The 19,525-nt window shown below is 51.6% G+C and overlaps 1 protein-coding gene across 1 annotated transcript; it reads left to right on the top strand.

Moving 5' to 3' along the window:
• Positions 1 to 5,741: 5,741 nt before the first annotated feature.
• Positions 5,742 to 12,192, top strand: INA (internexin neuronal intermediate filament protein alpha). Its single transcript, XM_054276584.1, has 3 exons — positions 5,742 to 6,692; positions 10,133 to 10,257; positions 10,818 to 12,192. The coding sequence occupies exons 1-3, from the start codon at positions 5,760 to 5,762 to the stop codon at positions 11,089 to 11,091; spliced, it is 1,332 nt and encodes a 443-aa protein (XP_054132559.1). The 5' UTR covers positions 5,742 to 5,759; the 3' UTR covers positions 11,092 to 12,192.
• Positions 12,193 to 19,525: the final 7,333 nt, after the last annotated feature.

Raw genomic sequence — 19,525 nt, 5'->3', positions numbered from 1 at the left:
GGAGACTAAGAGGGGGACTCGTCAATGCATAGATGCTTCTCAAAGGCGGGAGCAAAGAGGATGGTGCCAGGCTCTTTTCCGTGGTGCCCAGTGACAGGACAAGGAGCAATGGCCATAACTAAACCACGGGAAGTTCCACCTCAACACGAGTCACAGAATCACGGAATGGATCAGGCTGGAAGGGACCACAGTGGATTATCTGCTCCAACCTTGCACTGAAGCAGCGTTATCCTAGAGGATGTGGCACAGGATTGCGTCCAGATGGTTTTTAAACATCTCCAGTGAGGGAGACTCCGCATCCTCCCTGGGCAACCTGTAGCAGTGCGTGTTCACCCACACTGCACAGAAGTTCTTCCTCGTGTTCAGGTGGAACTTCCTGTGCATCAGCCTCTGCCCATTGCCTCTTTCCTGTTGCCTGACATCACCGAGCAGAGGCTGGATCCATTATCGTGACACCCTCCCTTCAGATATTTGCACACATTAATGAGGTCCTGTCTCTTATAAGGCTGAACAGGCCTCAGGCTTTTCTCATAAGAGGTGCTCCGGACCCATGACCTTCTCTGATGAGGAAAACCTTCATGCTGAGGGTGGCAGAGCACTGAACAGGCTGCTCAAAAGGTTATGGAGTCTCCATCCCTGAGGACATTCAAAACCCACCCAGATACATCCCTATGTCACATGGACCCTGCCTTGTCAGGGGAGGGGTTGGAAGATCTCCAGAGGTCTGTTCCAACCCTAACAATTCTGTGATTCAGTGTGGCAACTCGCAGAACAACCCCACAGCCCTTCCTCAGCAGCCTCCTCCAGGCCTGGCATCGCTCCACACAAAACCTCTGGTGCTGCACCCCCAGGCCTGCACCTCCCTGGCCTGCCTGAGCTCCCACAGTTCTGTCAGCCAGCCCCTGCACATAATGCTCATTTTCAAAATCTGTTACTTTGTCTTAGTTTGCCATTGAGTTTACAATACCTTGAGCTAGCAGCTTAAGGAAGCATGGGCTTCAGTATCAAATAAAAACCTAGTCACTCTACTTTGACATCAGCTCCCCATGTTGCACAATGTTCATTTATTTTTAAGCTCCACAATGTCTGAGAGAGCCAGAGCTTTGGTTAAAACGTGATTAATCATTGATACTTTGGGGAGTGTGTCTGCAGTGCAGACTGGGACAAGGCTGGGGTCAGTGTGTGCCCCGTCTGCTGTCAGGAGGGTGGTGAGGAGGTCCCCAAGCAGCTGGGGTGGCGGAGGTGATGGCTGGGGGCTTGGGGGACAGTGACCACAGCAACGAGCAGGCATGTTCCATCCCCATGTACTGTGAGCGCAGGCTACATCCCTCATGCCTTCAGGCACGGCCACTAGGTTGGGCAGACTGAGGGATCATTGTGCAGAGCAGAAACTGCCAGTGGTGCCCCCAAGTTGTGCCACGCTGGGTCAGCACCGCCACAGAAAGCTCAGAGCAAAACAACCCTCTCCAGCAAAACAAGCCTCACCTTTTCTGTCTGTTTTTCCTGACCCTGGAGGGCTGGAAAAGGTCTCACATTGGGATTCTGGCCACCTCAGGTTGATCCCTGCCAGCGACAAGGGTGATGGCAGCCATCCATCTACCCCACCTCATCCAGGCCCACTCTGCTGTGCCAAGCCCCTGGAACACTCATTCAATCTCCTTTTCCATGCCTCAGTGGTAGCCAGAGGCTGGGAATGTCTGCCTCACACTGGCAGCAGCTCTCCTGTCCCCACTGCCATGATGCTTTCTTCATCTCCCCGAGGACTCCCTCAGCTTTTCCTACTGCCCTCCACGCTGCTCTGGCTGATAAGGCTCTGCCACCACCCTCTGGCACAGCACACGCAGCTGGGCAGGGTTTTGCTGACTTGGCCTATTGTACCTCTCCAGGCTCTGTCAGCCTTGATCCATCCCCTTGCAAGGGGAAACACCCAACATCAGCAGAACTATTAGTTCTGGCTGTAGCAAAGTCCATTTTTGGTGCCAAGCCTCTGGCAGGGAGGTTCTGCTCACAGGGAAGCTCAGCCTGCACTTCCCAATACCCTGGGACATCTCACAGCACCTGTATCGGGCCCCCACGTAAGAGTTTTTGCTTGGAGATGCAGCCATCTGTATTTGTCATTTCCATGCATCCTCATGGCAGGGCTCCTCCTGAAATGTCTGTCTGTGTGTCTTTCCAACACATAATCCCAGAAGACTCACTGAAGCCAACAAGGATGACTAAAAATGTGAAATGGCTTTTCTGTGAAGGAAAATGAAATAGACAAAATCCTTTCAGCCTAGGAAAGAGGTGAAGTGGGGTAAGGCAGAGGTCTGCAAAATTCTGTACAGGGAGGTGGGTGGGGAGAAACTGTATCCCAGCTCTTCCACTGTGTTCCACAAGCCAGGGACATGGAATGAAATTAGAGGGCAGCCACTCTGAAACATGAAAAAGATGTTTTTTTCATAGACTGCATTATCAAACTGTGGATTGCAGAGCACAATGGCACACAGGACGTGAACTTGCACTGATTAGATAAGGGCCAGTAAACAGAGAGGTGACTGCTGTCTGGGGAGCCCCAGAGCTGCAGACAGACAGAACCAGAGAAGTTATACCAAAGAAGCATGAATCTCCCACTGTGAGAAACACACTCCTGAGTTAAAGGGATCCAGTACAGCCATTTTCCTACTTTTGTTAGTGTGTTTGTGTGTGTGCAATTAAGCAAATGCCTCCGTCCTCCTTACGGGTGTGTTTAGCACTTACCTGTTTTCTCTGTGACTTTTTTGCCATGACCCAGAGAGCTCTCCCTCCTGCAGGGGGCCAGACCCACCTGTGCCACAGGAGATCTGGCAGCAGCTTCCTGGAAGACACTGGGATTTGCCTTTTTCCCACTGCTGGCAAGCATTTCCCTCTGGTGAAGCTGCTGTGGTGAGGCTGGGGGGTAAAGCAGCTGCCCAGAGCTTTAGTTTCATGTGCTGTGCTGGCCAGGAGGTGTGTGTCCCACTGCCATGTGTGCACAGCTCAGAGGGTGGCTTTTCCCTGTGACTCACAAGCCCAGGCAGATTGCAGCTCAGGAGATAAGTGGTTTAGTGAGCCTCATCAGCAGGCAGATGCTGTGTGGAGAGTATCACAGAGATTTAAGGAGTCCTCCTGCTGTCTCACATGCAAGACTTGATTTTTGCAGTAACTAGGAGGTATGAAATAGTCCTGGGTAATTTAATCCCTAATACAACCCATTGTTGTTTCATTGGTGCACAATCCTTAGCTATGGGACTGCTTCTCTTTGGTTTCCTGCTTGTTTTCTACCCTCATAAAGCTCCCCCCGATGCCACGTGTCTGTGTCGCAACAGTTACTCAAGTGTCAAGGTTTCCTGATGCTGAACACATCACAGGTACTTGCTGTGCTTTTGGTTTGTGCCCACTTGTCCAGCTTGTCATCTCATTTCAGGTCTGACATGCTTTTCAGTTTTTTTTAGCTTTTCTGCAGCCTTGGAGTCCCAGCCTGGTTCTGCAGGACAGCAGCGCTCACTGTAGCTTAGTGACTCTGATCCCTTGTGCTCATTCAGCCACAGAGTTCCAGCAGTGGCACATACCAGCAACTGGCACAGGTCTCAGCTGTTTCATGCAGCTCCTGGGTGTGTAAATGATGTCAGAACACCTTGACCCCTTTCCTGAAGACAAAGGGATTTTATCCCAGGGTCTTTCCCCATGGAAGTCAGCACCTCTACTACCTTGTAGTTCATGTGCTGGAGGAGACTGTGACACTCCTAACTCAGCTGTTAGGGTGCATATGTGTGGCAGTGCTAAAACAGCATGAGTGAGGATGCCAGGGTAAGCTGCACTCCCCTTTTCCATGGCAAAGAGAACCACAGAAGCCTCTATCATTAGCAATAAGCATCAGAGCAAAGTCAACAAAGCAATGCCACACACATAACTAAGCAAAGCTGGAAACTTCTCTGTTCCGTGGTCAGTTACTCGCAGTAGTAAATCCCTGACTTACGATATTGTAATGCAGAGTAGGAGATGCTGAGGAAATGGTAAAAGGCACTTGTGTGTGAGGAGTATGTGAAATACCTGGGGAAAAAAAACAGACCAAGAAGGGGATTTCAGCCCTGGCAGTGTGAGCCAGGCAGCCCAGGCCAGGGCGAGGATAGCCAGCGGCCCCAGACTCTCTGCCTGGGATGCTCTGCCATCAAAACGTGAGCTGCTTGGATGATGCAATTGTGCAGCTCACACTGCAGCTGCACATCGAGCTACCTGCACTGAAGGTATTGCTCAACCCCAGCAACAGCTCTTTTGGAAGTCATAGCTGTCTCCAATGCCAGCCCTGGCTTGTTTGTCCTCCCTGCTCATTTGCTGGAACTCCCTCATGATGTCCTCTGGTGACCTGTGAGGACAAACAGGGATAAGTGGAGTAGAGGAACAGGGCATCAGTGCAGATCTCTGTGCCACAGAGATGCACAGCAGGGGACAGGATCCAAATATTTGCTCATTTCACCCATGTTTCTCACACTCAGATCAAAATTAGTTTTTTCCATCTCACAGCTATATTTTGTGCTGCTGCTTCCAGAAATCAGTCACTTCTCATTGGTCTCTTGGACGTCCTGCACTGGGGTGCAGGCAGTGCACTTGGCCTGGAGGTGGGGTGTGCATGTTCCCCCCTTCCTGTCAGTGATACAGCCCTGGGTACTCCCAGCAAACCCTAGCCAGTGGGAGAGCCCAGCCTGCTTGCATGGACAGTAGAGAAAGTGAAGTGCTTCAGTTCCTGGCAAACAACCTGAAGGCGAAATCCTCCCTGTGTGTCACCTGTGTTACATCTGGACTGACCATTATCAGTCTTTGTCCTGGTCACACCCCCCTCCAGGCGTACTCCCAACTCTGCACCCCAACAATTCCCATCCCCATCCCAAGGAGATCCCACACAGACATAGGCACCCTGGTCCTCATCAGAGAAGAGGGGCTGGAACCAACCCCCCAGGACACCTTCAGCCCAGACACATGCACAGCACAGCTTCCCTTGAGCATTGGAGGGGACAGCTGGGGATACCCCAGCAGGAGTGATTGATGTATGTATGGGTGGGCACATGTGTGTCTGTCTGTCTTCTGTCTCTCTGGGTGCCTGCCTGACTCTCTTTCTCCACCTGCCCATTTCTTCCTGCTTCCGTCTGTCTCTCTTCCTTTCTGCCTCTCCTTGCCAGTGCATCTGTGTGTCTCTCTGAACGGCTGCTTGCCCCTTTGTCTCCCTGGCTCCGAGCATGCGAACGCGTGTGTCTTACGGTGAATGCACCTGACCCTTTCGGCATGCCTGTGCATCCATCTGTTTCTTTGTGTGCGTGTGACCTCGTCCATGCGCCTGCGTATGTTTGCATGCTCCTTCTGTGTGACCGTGTGACCCCACACACGTCTCTCCCCACATCCATCCGTGCGTCCGTCTATCCGTCCGTCCCGCCCCGTGCCCCGCCCGCTGCCACAGCCCTTCAGCACCGCGGCGCACGGACAGCTCCTGTCGCCTCCTGCCGCGGCGGCACCGCGCACCGGACCGCGCACGGCACCGCACCGCACCGCGCACCGCGTACCGCACCGCACCGCGCACCGCGTACCGCACTGCACCGCGTACCGCGCACCGCGTACCGAACCGCACCGCACGGGGCACGGCACGGCACGGCACCGCACCGCACCGGGCCCCCTCCCCGCCGGAGCGCTCCGCCCCGCGCCCCCTCCGCGCCGCGCTCCGCCCCGCCGTACATAAGCGCCGGCATCGCCGCCGGTGCCCCTCCGCCGTCATGAGCTACAGCGCGGAACCGGCGGCGCTGGCCGCCTCCTATCGCCACCTCTTCGCGGGGTCCCCGCGGCGCACGGAGATGCTGGCGGGACGGTGGGCGCGCCCGGGCGCGGAGCCGGAGGCGCTCCGGGAGCGCGGCGCGGAGCCGCGGCGGGCGCGGGGCAGCGAGAAGGAGCAGCTGCAGGGCCTCAACGAGCGCTTCTCCGGGTACATTGAGCGGGTGCGGGCGCTGGAGGAGCGGAACCGGGCGCTGGCGGCGGAGCTGGCGGCGCTGCGGCAGCGCTCGGACGAGCCGCGCCGGCTGGGGCAGCTGCTGGGCGGGGAGCTGCGCGCCCTGCGCGCCCGGCTGGAGGAGGCGCACGGGGAGCGGGCGCAGGCGGCGCTGGAGCGGGCGCGCCTGGCCGAGGAGACGCAGCGGCTGCGGGCGCGCTGCGAGGAGGAGGCGCGGAGCCGCGCCGAGGCGGAGCGGGCGCTGCGCTCCCGGCAGCAGGCGGCCGAGGCGGCCTCCCGCGCCAGCGCCGATCTGGAGCGGCGGGCGGAGGCGCTGCAGGAGGAGCTGGCGGCGATGCGCAGCGCCCACGCCGAGCACCTCGCCGAGCTGGGCGCCGCGCTCCCGGCCGCGGCCCCGCCGCCGGCCCCGCGGCCCGACCTGGCCGCGGCGCTGCGGGAGCTGCGCGCTCAGTACGAGGCGCTGGCGGCCCGCAACCTGCAGGCGGCCGAGGACTGGTACCGCGCCCGCTGCGCCCGCCTGCACGAACGGGCGGCCCGCAGCCAGGAGGCCGTGCGCGCCAGCCGCCGAGAGGCCGGCGAGTGCCGCCGCCAGCTCCAGGCGCGCCTGGTGGAGATGGAGAGCCTGCGCGGCGCTCACCAGTCCCTGGAGAGGCAGCTGCAGGAGCTGGAGGAGCGGCACAACGCCGAGGCCGCCGGCCTGCAGGTGAGCCGGGCGGCGCCGGGAACCGTCACCGTGCCCTCCCCTGGCATCGGGCAGCGCCGGGCACTGGGCGGCACCGAGCATCCTCCTCCCGCGCCATTCGCACCAGTCGGCTCCTCCATCCCAGCAGCCACCCCCTGTAATGTGTAGCACCGGTAATCTCACCCCACGTCGACACCCGGCGCGGTGCCGCACCAGTACCCGCGTCCCCGCACTCTCCCTCCCCTGGTCCTGTGCAGCGCTGAGCATCGCTGCGGCCTGCAAAGTGCTGCAGCGCAGCTCTGTCCCCTGCAGCAGCCCCTCCCGCAGTTCTGTGCAGCGCTGGAACCCCCCGGGCCCATGCGGGCCCCCCTGCCCCACATCACTCAGCACCATCGCCCGCGCTGTCCCGATCAGTGCTGCACCACACAAACACCCTCGGCACGGAACAGCATGGAACGGCACCCACCCCTCTTTCCTTGGGCAGCACCACCCATGCAGGCGGTGCCCCTGCAGCGCTGCGCAGCGCCAGGCATCCCTGCAGCCCTCCCACCACCCAGCATTGTGCCTCTCTGCCCTGCACACAGATCCTGCCCCACCACGGCATTGCCTGCTGCTTTCACCCTTTATCCAGGGGCAAAAGCCCATAGGGCAGATTTTGGGGAAGCAGGCCAGCACACTCCTTCCAACACTCCCTTCCCGCAGGGGACATCCCACACGCGGTAGCGCTGTTTGGGGCATCGATCCGTCCCTGTGCCTTAAGGATCAGGTCCAAAATTGCCTACACATCATTGTGGGCATTCCCTCGAAGCTGTCTGCCCAAGCTTGGCCCTTTGCCCTGTGGCCTTGCTCTTGGCACCTGCACTGCAGAAACTGGAGCTCTGCAAAGGTAAAGCAGACACATCCCAGCATTTTTTATGTCTGTGGAAAGACTCATGAAAGGCAGACACTGAGTGCTCCATAGCTCTTATTCCATTACTGCAGTATTGCCACATTTTCTTGCTACAGGGAAATGTTCATGATTTATAATAAAATGAATCATGAGATTGTTCTATTATATGGCTGTTAAATGATCTGTGGTTTCTAAATCAAACCATTTCATTCTAAATACTGAAACAACTGCTTTAATCATACATGGAGGACTCAAGTAATGCCTTGTCATTTCCAAGGCCAAATTTTGCCACGCGCTCTAGGATTCGTGACTTAGTTCCAAACTGCTTGCAAGCTTCCTGAATAGTTGAGGTGGTCTTCAACAATTTTTGTGGAAATAGGCAATATAAAATATTATCTATAGTGAAAACATTATACACAGTAACCTTCTTAAATACTCTTGATGCCATGTGAAAAAGGAGTCCTGGGAGCAACCTATCAATTTGGGAAAAAAGAATAAAGCAACTGGATTAAACTGCAACATAATTGAAATTGCTTTAGTGACAGCATGGCAGTGCTTTTCCATATGACCCTCAGGATCTACTTTATGTGTATAAAAACCTAAAAGTCCATTGAGCAATGTGTGTGTGCATCAGCTAAGTAATTTCCTTGGCTGTAAACAGTGGAAAAGGTTGGAAGTGTGTCTTCAAAGAGAATATTCCTATTGTCTGAGCTTTTGAAATGATCCTGCTAAAGGAGATGTCTTTATAATTGTGGGCTGCCCAGCCAAATCTGAACCAACATGCAAGAGCTTTTTGATAGGGGACAGGTTTGCAGTGGTGTGAGGAGGGGATTTTTGTTCTACCAGCTGGCAGAGCTGGGTTGTGGAAGAGAGGTGCAGAACAGGAACAAGGACAATCAGTTTTGAAAGAGCTTTTTGTTCATGTGGACTACAGGCAGAGGGAAGAGGGCTGGAGGCACAAAGAGTCGCAGCAGCAAAAGTGGAGCTGTCCAGGGTGGGGATGAGCTCAAGTCATTCCCTCCTGCCCTGGCTGGGCACAGCAGCAATCTGTCTGCATCGGAGCAGAGTCCTTAACCTCTACAGCAGCAGCAGCCATGTCCTGCAGCTTCTCAGTCAATGAACTCCCCAATGAACTCCTCAGAGGCACAGCTTCTTGCAGATATTTTGCTGTGGAAAATGGTCAGGGCAGCACAGGTCGCAGCAGAGACCACAAGCATGGCTCCTAAACCACATCTTGCAAGGCAGGCTGTGCCCAGCTAACCCGACAGTGCCATGCTCTGTGCTGCATTCAGGATGAGCTGCGGCTCTGAGGGGCTCTGCTCAAACAGGGCCCACTGCATCAGGGTCAGCACAGCTCCCTGCTCCTTGGGCAGCCCCACCTGCTTTCACTGTCTCTGCACTGTCCACGAGGGAGGTTAGGCAGGAGAGGAAGCTGGGGACGTGATAGGAATGGGATGGGGACAAGATGAGGATGATGTGGCAGGACAAAGATTGTTTGCTGGAACAGAGGATCTGGAAGCAATTGCAAAGTCCTGGCTCTGGGAGGGGATGCAGGAGAGTGGAGGTTGGCAGTGGCCATTGCAGGGCTCTGTAGGCAGAGCTACATCGTGGCTTAAGTGCAAACTGCTGACTCATTCCTGTTCCAAATCACGCTCCTCTGGTGGCACAGTGGGGCAGCTGGCAGCAGGAAACCTGATTGGGAAGAGCCTTTTGGGAGCAGGTTTCACTGCTTTCAAGCTGCTATTTAGATACCTAGATGCATGAGGGAAAAATACAGACTGCTTGTTTTCTGAGAAAAAAAAATAGAATAAAGCATTAGTCTCCTTTGTTAGCAGGAATTCTGGCCTTGGAGTCCTGCACATCACAGTAGAACTGGTTAGGGACAAAAGGCAGGGCAAAGCTGACAGGAAGGATGCTAGAAGGACACTGTTGTCCAGCTGAGCTCTTGCAGGGCATGCCCCTGTCTCTGTAATCTCCCCAAATCCCTGCATTCAGAATCCCCCACTTAGAGGCTCTGAGGCATTTTCTCAGGAAGGTGACAGACTTCCCCACCCGGAGGGGACCCCTGGCAGCAGCACCTCTCCTTCCACCTCCTGGAAGCATGTCCCAACCCTTCTTAAGCCCTGCAGATGCAGACTGCAGCCTTTCTTCTCCGCTGCTGCAGTGCAGGGTGCTTTCACTTGTCTTGTTGAGCCACTGCCTCTACTTTGAAGATGTTTAACCCCAAAACTTTCCTCTGTAGCAGCCTGCCTTTCCCCCACAGGACTGGGCGTCCCACCACCATGCACTATTTGCTTATTTTACAGACCCCACTGCAGGTGGGAACTGCATGAATCCATCAATGGCTAAAGCCTCCCCCATTGCACACACTCACAAGCCAGGCCTAGTGCTCTGCCTGCTTCTTCATCCCTGCTAGCATGACATTTCATGGTCCCAAGCCCCTGGTGGGATGTGCTGTCATGGATCAACTGCCCATTGCAACTTCCCTGTTGCTACAATGGGCAAAGCAGAGTGGGACTGTGGGAGAAGTCCCTGTTCCAAAACACAGGGCTGAGCACCCTTGCCTTTGCAGGACACCATTGGACAGCTGGAGGATGACCTAAGAAACACCAAAAATGAGATGGCTCGGCACCTGAGGGAGTACCAAGACCTGCTCAATGTCAAGATGGCCCTTGATATCGAGATAGCTGCCTACAGGTAAGGCTGCTCTACTCCTGCTCTACCTGGGCACTTCCCAAGCCCAATCCCCTGACCCCCACTAGGCTGGGGTATTTTCAAGGGCCCAGAAAATACTTGGGTCCACACTCCAGGAGCACCACAAGCATGTTGTTCCTCTCCCTCACCTGGATCTGCCATACTCCTGCCTGGGGAGCAGCCATGGCTCCGTGTTCTGCCTTGCTCCAGCAGCTGTGAACCACTTCCCTCAGCCATCCCAGAAGCAGTATTTTTAATGGGGACAGTTGAGGTTGGAAACTTGTCTCTCTTGCAAAGTTAAATGTAGATGCAAAAGGCTGTGCTTTGGGTATTTATTTTCCTGGTGTTTCTGGAGAGGAAAGAAGGGAGAAAGTTGCTCTCATGTACCCCATATTGCAAGTCTTCCAGAAATGATTGACCAAAATATGATTTTGAATCAGTTTCATGGTGCAGTGTGACCTGTGGTGATGCCTTGGGCTTGCCTGCAGGGCACAACATGCTCTCAAGTTTTGCAGATGTTTCACATCCCCATACTAACCTCTTCCCTTGTGATGTGCTTGCAGGAAGCTGCTGGAGGGAGAGGAGACCCTCTTCAACATGGGAAGTGGCGGCCTTACATCTCTCAATTCTCTCCCCAGCCCCACTTACTCCTTCCAGCCCAGGAGCTTTAGTTCCTCTACTCTGTCCTTCAAAGAGGAGGAGCAAGGAGAGGTTATTAAAGTGACCTCTAAAATATCATCCAGCAGGGCTGAGGTGATTGAGGGGACCATAACCTCTGTCAAGAAGAGAGGGAGGTTAAACCTGCATGGAGGAATCCTTGCCAATGCAAAGATGTAACCATCAGGACCCTGTTCACAAGCATTTGAGGGGGAACAGTCTCCACTCGGCCTTGAAACTGCTCCTCTGGGCACGATGCCGCACTGGGCTCGCAGGAAGCCTCCCTTAAAAACACAAACCCAGGGATGGCTTCCTTGCGGGTCCTGCCACTCAGAGGCCGAGCTTGGCACATTGCTCCCTTTTAAATGGGGTGGGGGCACACAGGACAGGTAGCTAGAGATGCATGTTGGTCATTGTGGTGGTGGCACATGGACTCGTAACACGCTCCCTCTCTCCTCCTGCGGCGGGCGAGGGGCAGCCAGCTGGGAAGGCTGCTGAGCCAGCACTCCGGGGAGGGAAGGGAAACAACTCAACATGTTTACTGTAACTAGTTTCATCAATTACCCAAATCCATGTACAGCTAAACTTTTCCCCACTCCTTAAACTGTAGCCATTCACTTTTAACCCTAGAAGCACAGAAATAGCCATACAGGACTGTAACTGCACCTGACATCTGATCTCAGCCACGTATGTTTTGAACTATAAGGAATGTTACTTTTTCTTTGTACTGACAAATCTTGTTTTCTGACAGCACTAGTCAAGCCAGGCACACGGGGTTTATAAGCAGCAGGCACAGGACAGGAGACTGCTACACTGGAGGTGAAGGCATCACCTCATTTGGCATCGCTGTCTCCCAAATATGAGGGCCTGAGGGCCCCTTGTTGGGCTGCACAGTGTTCACATGGAAACCCTGTGCCTAGATTAGCATCGTGCCCCAGCCAGCACTGGGAAGCTGCAGGACTCCTGAACACCAGCCCGCAAAGCATCCTTGTCTCCGCTCTAACTGTTCCAAGGTGTGCCAAATTTGATATAGGATTTAACAACCATAGGTTTCCTTCAATGCCTTAAATTGCCAGCGATCGCTTTTGCAAGAGCCGGAGCCGCCGTGTTGTGTGTCAGTGCCCTGGCAGGGCGGGCAGTCAGCACCAGACCTCGCTGCCCTCACGGTGCTGCCAGAGTAGTTCCTGGAACCAGCAAATTGTTTGCTCGCACTCTTTCCTCTTCTATTGTAAGGCACAAGTTAATAATTAAAAAAAGAAATAGTTGTGTGGATCAAAATGAGCTGTTTTGTTGTCTTTGCTGCTGCGTCATCTTGGGAACGCGTGTCGGTGTCTGGCCCTCGGCTGGTCCCGTGCCCAGCAGTCCCTCTGGGCCCCTGCAGAGAACTTGGGGTTGGGGTGCAGCTGCCAGCCCCTCCTGCTGGGGTTGAAGGTAAGGCTGGACCCACTGATGGCAATGGGGCCTGTCTGGGGCTCACCCCAGGTGCCTGTCATGGTGGCCCTGCCGTGTGGAAGAGTTTGTGGCCAGCTGGCTGAGGGATCAAGGTCTGCCACGGCCGAGTGCACCCTCATTTGCTCAGGAAATGGACTCTGAGGCTGTGATTTGCATCACACCCCTGACAGCTCAGTCCCAAGGTACCTGTCATTTCCTCTCCACACTGCCTGTGTGCTCAGGGGTTAGAAACAGCCTCGTGCTTTCCCTGCACAACTGAAGATAAAGTGAATTACACAAGAGCAGATGAGGAACAGAGGGTGCATCCACCTCCCAGGTAAATCCAGTAGTTACAAATGCTGTGACCAGCAGTGGTTTGTATTTGGAAGATGCACACATTCTGCTTGAGCTGTGCCTGTAGAGGGAGAAAGCACAGGCAGCTTCCTGCTGGGTGGCCCTGCCAGAGCACACTGTCCTGTTGCCTTTCCACTCCTGCTTTGTTGCACCATGTCGTGGCAATCTGCCCCAGAGCCCCAGGGACACAGAGTGACAGTCACAGCCTTCTCCACCAGAGCTGCAGGCCAGGAGCAGCACAGCTACACCTTGATCCTGCCACACTGGTAACCCTGGGGACCATGGACAGGCTGCTCACTGTGGGGTGATAGCCCCAGGCAGGGCAGCCCTGCAGGTGGGTGAAGCAAGGGGCACTTCCAGAGGCAGGGGAGGGGCACCAGGGCATGGCTGGAGCAGTGCAGCTTGCCAGCAGCCTCCAGCAAAACAGCACAGAGCAACTTGGGGTGCCCAGGCAGAGCCTGGGGGAGCCAGCACCTGCAGAGTTAAGTCCAAGGCACTGGCACATAAAACAAGATCAAGAAATGTCCAAATATCTCCTGGCTGAGCTGTCAGTTAGGAAATGCAAACACACAGTATTTCTCCCAGTCCACAATGGGAATAAATGCAGATGTGACTGTACAGCTAATGAAATGTACTCTGAATCCCAAACACTCTGCAGCTCTGCTGCTTTCTGTCCCTTGAGCACAAGCAGCCTGACCTGTCCTTTGCTCCCAGCACAATCCTCAGTCAGAATTCCTGCTTGCTCAGCTAACTGGATGCTAATAATGAAGCTGGGAATTTTACTTTGGTGATATCAATGTGAAGGGGCTGCAGTGGTGGAGCAGGACGGAGGAGCTGCGGGAAGGACAATAAACTATTTTGGAAAATGGCTGCAGTGCAAGGGCCAGCCCAGAGATTTCCTGCGTTTCTGGAGCTCTGCAGCAGTTTGGTGCTGTCTCATGGTGTTAAACTCCAGAGGTGACAGAGGGACAACAGGCAGGGAGGCCCATATCTACACTCTCCTTTTCTTTATGAGAAGAAAAATGACAGCCAAGAGGGACAGGCCTGGCTGAATACATTGCCAATGCTGACCTCTATCACCATCCAGGCTTCCTTTTCCAGTGCTATCTTTTTCAGAGTGCCTCCTTTTACCTGCCTGCTTTTATGCACCAGAAGGCTTCTACAGTGAAACCATAAGCTGGAACAGGACAACAAATCCTCCTTTGTGGTCCCATTTTTCTTACTGGGTTAAACACCCAGGCTGCCAGAGGGAAGAAGTGAGTCACACTGCTGATGCTGAAAGATTTATACATCTATAAAACCTGGTCCTCTTGGATAAAAGGCACTGTGGACACGGACTGCACCAGCAGCTCAAAAAGCAGCAGAGCGCAGCTATTCCTCCATGATACTGCCTTTCTTTCATCTTTATGCTGGGGAGAACCTGAGCTTCCACACAATGAGACAAATTCCCACCACTGGCCTGGCTGTTTGTTTTTTCTCTGGATGTAGATGCTGGCCCATGCATGCCAGTGGAGATGTAGAGCTCCTTGAAAACAGACAAAGCTGCTGCACACGGAGAAGTTTTGCTAATGACGCTTATCTAGATGCTGCAATTCATTAAAAAGTAAGCCAAAGAAAAAGCAGCCAAAGGAAAAAAAAATACCCACAAACCCCAATTTCCCTTTGGCAGGAATGCAAACATCTCCTTTTCCAGACTGAGGAAGAATTCTGTCATTCAGCAAGAAGGAATCAATAAGCAATTCAGAGCAGTCTCTTCCGGCACCTCTCCGGGAGTTGGGTCCAGCCAACTCTCTCTTTGCCAGCTCTTGGCACAGACATCTCTTTAAGGAATAAAGAGCTTCTTCCTGCAGGGAGTAACCCACACAGAGCCCTAACACAGCAGCCAAACAGATGTTTCTGAATGATCAAATGTCCCCATCACTGGGGCTTGACACTTGGAAGCAGAGTTTCTGTCAAAATAGCACAAGCAGTGCCAGCTCATTCGTGCAAGACTTCAGAGGCCTGTGGGAATAAGGATCCCTTGGCAAATGCAGCACAACATGCAAACAGGGCATGGCTTGGGGTGGGGGGGGAGAATTTTCATTGGCCCTGGTCTGTTCCAGCTCTTCCAGCTGAACCAAAGGGCTGCAGAGCTGGGGATCAGGGGAAAGCACTCCTGCAGATTGTGCAGGGGTCTTCATCCAAACCCCAGCTCAACCAGAGATGAGCCTGCAACCCCGTGACAAGCAATTACATCCTTGTTAAAGCAGACAGGCCAGAACTGACGTAAAGTATAACATGAAGAAAGAACAGAGTTCATGTCCATGTTAAACATCTGCTTAGACAGCAGGGAAATGCCCAGAAAATGCCAGAGTGCAATTCCAGAGCCCCAGGTACACATTCACTTGCTGATGGCAGCAAAGCTCTTGAGGTGCTGTATCAGTTCCAAAACAACAGAGGCCCAAAGTCCATTCCTAGCACAGCAGGGTCACTCTGCTCCTTTGCCTTTGGATTGAGAGGCAACTGCTGCCTGCCTGCATGCCAGAGAGCACAAGGAGAAACAAGTTCTTGGCTCTCCAATGTCCAGAGCAGCCTTGTAAATGCTCTGGCAGACACGTAGTCATTCCCTGAGATGATGCACATGCAAACCCAAGTGTGTGGTCTGTAAGAAAAAGCTGTTTGGAGATGCCATTTGGAAAAGCTGAGATCAGACTGAAAAACATAGTTTGCACTGAGGCTCAGAACATCATTCAGTTTAAGCACATTTTCAATGGAACTGCAAAAAAAAAAAAGAAAACAAACAAAAAAAGAAGCCCCAAGTCCCAGATACAACACCTCATTAGCAAATTCCTAGTCTACCAATGAGACCTGAGAGATGTGTAAAAAAGAATGCCTGAAGCAAGCCAAAATGATTCAGCCAAAACATTAAGGCTAGATTCTTAAGGAAGCAAGGATTATAGGATCATACTGTGACTCCATGTCCTCTTTACCCCCTACATCCTCCTCTGATCATTTCTTATGTTCATCAGCTTAACTTCAGCCACATTTGAGAGCACTGGAAGTCTCAAAGGTACCAAACCCCTCTCAGTTTCAGGCTCTCAGGTAGGCAGGGGACACATCCTCAGGGACTGAGAAGCTGAGCTTCCCCTACTGGACACCAGAAAATCCATTCAGAGGACAGAGGTTATGGATGCCTCAACACCAGGGGCTCCAAAGTAGCTCTCACAGGAACACACAATTTTTCTCAACCTTTGCCAAGTCTCCACCACCCACTTTTCTACTGTTAATGCTTCCTTTGGAAGAAACCAGACATTTTAAGCTTCCATTTCCAAATAGATTTTACCACACAATTAGGAAATGCAAGTTCTCTTTTCCTCTTTGGGAAACATTTCTTTTTCAGACCACTGCTGTATTTGACACAAATGCACTGTTTAACATTAAATCCAAAACCAGTAAAGATGGCAACACTGCTCCAGCAAGAATTCTGCAGTTGCAGGGCAGCCAATCAATATTGTATTTCACCTCAGATGTGATTACCATTTCTGTCTCAAAAATAATAAAATTTGACCTGTCTAGTGATTAAACCTGTTTCTATGGCAACATTCTGAAACCTCAGTCAATGTAAATATCCCCTGGCTCATTCAATAAGGGTCTCTTAAAGATAACATGGTAAAGATCCATTTGTGGCCACCTTGCTTCTCTTTCTGCTGAGCCAATTAGTGTTACAGAAGAACCACAAGGTAGAGAAACCAAATAAAAAGCAGAAGTGAAGAGAATGAGCCATTTGCAACACTTCTCCATCTCTCAGATGGAGAATTATGACAGAGCAGATATTCATGACAGCCTAAAAGGCACATTTTAAAGAACTTAAACACTCAGGCTGGCCCTTGGTGCATTCTATTGAGCATTTTAAACGATTAATGGAGACGACTCTTTAAAAGAAAGGCATGCAATGCATAAAAACTCCTATATCTCTTAATAGAATGAATCTCTCCACTCATTTGTATTGACCACAAATTTCATACAAATGATATTCCACACTGATAAAAAGTAAAACCAGAAATGCCAGGGATGTAATTTTCCTAGTGACTGTTAAAAATGTATTAATGTAAGTCATTGCACATAAATGATTAATGATTCCCTGAAAATAAATTCAACATGGACTAGTATTAGACAAGCTTGAATGGTTTTTCAATAAAACTCTTTGGCTGTTTCACAACTACAGAAATAAGCCATAGGAGCTCCCCTGGCTCATGTGTGCCCCAGTCTGGTGGCAGTGCAGAGCCAGGCTGGGTGCACTGTTGTGTTCAGGACATAAATGAGAGCTGTCCCTGGCCACTGCAGGTCCCCTCTGCTTAGAGGGCTCAGCTGCACATTTCAGCAGCCTCTTGAACCTTATCTTCTTCTTACACTGAACCTGAACACAAAGAAAACAGGCAGAATATAACCAGTGTGACTCTGCTCACAACTTGATTGTAGCTTGATTCTGCATTTATAAGAAATCTGGAAATTAAGGCTCATCATCTCCTCTTGCTGGGAATTAGCAGGTCTGTACAGAATTCAGAATTATGCTGCATTTATAAGCAGTATTTAATAAGGATCTGTGTTAGCCACGATGCTGTTGAGAAGACAATGAGAAAGGAAAACCAGAATTATCAAGTAAAGAAACAATAGTGTCTGTAAAGTAATGAATGAGTCCAAGCACACCTTCCCTCACTCCAGAGCACAAGGCTGGCTCGTCTCCCACGAGGGCAGAGATGCCATCCCATAGACGGCCTGTTGTTACAGATGCTCCTCCATCATCAGGACCAAAAGTGGCTGGAGGCAAGCCAAGGTTAAAAGGAGACCAACAGAAATAAAACAGCAGCAGGAGAGCTGAAAGAAGATTGGCACATTTTACAGCAAGCAGGCTGATTATGCAGGAAACCACAGAGCCTCAGCTCAGCCTTGGCAATAGCTAAAGGTCACCCTGCTGCACAGGATGTGCCCCAGGGGACCTGCAGCACTGCAGAGGAGGAACACATCAGTGCCTTCAGGTGAAAGAAAGCAGGATGTTCAGCCAGGAAAACGATGCTAAAAATACACTTTCTGAAGGCAGGTGAGGAAGAAATGGAGAGAAGTGGACAAAAGGGAAATAACAGGTCACTAAGCATTCATATCAAAAATACCACAGGCTACAGGCCTTCAATCCTCCTCGTTAAGGCACCAAAAGGGTGAAGAAGGAAGTGTTGGCCTTCAGCATTTTAGCTGGCATGTGATTTACCCTACAGGAAAATGCTTTGAAGATATCCAGGAGGCCTTTTTTTTTTTTTTTTTACTGACATTAGTGCCAGTGGCAGCACAGCCCTCTTGGGGCCCTGCAAGGCAAATGCATCCTAGAATGACATTAATTTGAATTAACTATCAGCTTCTATACAGCTGTTAAACTCTGCACATGAGCCCTTCTGTAGATGTGAAGTTCAAGTCAGGGTTAAGGGTGAATTTGCAATGTAAAATGTGACTATACTGATAATGACTTTTTAGCACAGAGCTATAAATTTGAAAACGAACCCCTGAGTGATAATGGCAAAGGAAGGGGCAATATTGAGTATTTGAACCAGATGCCTTGATTCCAATGGCAGAGAAAGATTCAGTTCACAGGGACGTGAGAACAAAAGCCATAAACATGAGACAATAATTGAGAGGTGGCTTTCACAAAAAGATGTTCTTGTTGATGAACAAAGGGGTCCTTTAACTACACACGATTATTTCTCCTGTATTTCTGTGGAAAAATCATCTTGACTTCGTTACTGAGCTATTTCTCACCAAAATCCTCATTAAAAGGAGAGTCCCAGAGATTTCATGTTATTCCAGCTAACGATACCACACTTAGCTCCAGTGGAGACTCTGGGATTGAATTACCCTTCACCATTCAGCCTCTTAATTGAAATTTGTCATTCTAACCACCCCAGAGCACATTCAGCAGTTTCACTATCATCTACTATAATTCTGAGGTTGACATAGGAAACATGGCATAGAAACACAAGACTCAACTTTAAATTGGCTAAAATAAAGTTTATTTTACTGTTACAATATATAATCTTTTATTAACACAACTCACGAGGTGTTTACAAAATAATCTCATTTTCTGCTGCATTTTAAACACTACTTTTATACAAACTTTAAAGGTAAAATAGGAGTTTGTAGCTAAAAAGGCTTTTTGTTACATATTTAGAAGCATCATGAGAGTTACTTCAAACAAAACTCTTTTTTTCTTATGGTGCCACCTTCACAGACAGAACAATGTTTATTGTAAAGACCTGAGGGAGGATTCATGAAAGCTTTCTTTAGAAAAGGATGCCAGTCCTCTTTGGCTGACAGTGAACAAACACATTTGAGCCCCTGCAGCCAGGAGGGCCAATGGAATCTGGGAGTGCTTTGGGAAGAGTGTGGCCCCAGGCCAAGGGAAGTGATCCCACCCCTCCACTCAGCCCTGGCACGGCCACACCTGAAGTGCTGTGCCCAGTTCTGGGATCTCAGTGCAAGAAGGACAAGGAGCTCCAGGAGAGGGTCCAGAGAGGCCACAAGGGGTTGCTCTGCTCCTTAGGGACACCTAAATGTCCCTCTCTGCTCCTGGCCATGTCACCTCCATGCCTGACTGGCTGCCAGGGGCTTCCAGGTCTGGATGGAGCTTGGGGTCACTGCCCCGGTGTCCCCAAGCTCCAGAACCCCTGGACAGCTCAATCAAACCCTCACCCCTGCACTTAGCTCAGTCGCTGCTGCTGCCTCACCAGCTGACTGAAAGAAAGAAAGGGATCTGAAAGAAGAAGGAAATTCTTTACATTGAGGGTGGCAGAGCACTGAACAGGCT

This window comes from Melozone crissalis, unplaced genomic scaffold (assembly GCF_028551555.1).
Source record: "Melozone crissalis strain CALT ecotype California unplaced genomic scaffold, PUWL_Pcris_2 ptg000019l_1, whole genome shotgun sequence".
NCBI classification, from domain to species: Eukaryota; Metazoa; Chordata; class Aves; order Passeriformes; family Passerellidae; genus Melozone; species Melozone crissalis.
Note: the sequence above shows the minus strand (reverse complement) of the source record. Positions and strands in the feature narration are given on the sequence as shown.

Coding starts and splice junctions, on each gene's coding strand:
- INA (XM_054276584.1), top strand. CDS start 5,760: ATGAGCTACAGCGCGGAACCGGCGGCGCTGGCCGCCTCCTATCGCCAC. Junction 6,693..10,132: donor CCGAGGCCGCCGGCCTGCAG/GTGAGCCGGGCG, acceptor TTGCCTTTGCAG/GACACCATTGGACAGCTGGA. Junction 10,258..10,817: donor ATCGAGATAGCTGCCTACAG/GTAAGGCTGCTC, acceptor ATGTGCTTGCAG/GAAGCTGCTGGAGGGAGAGG.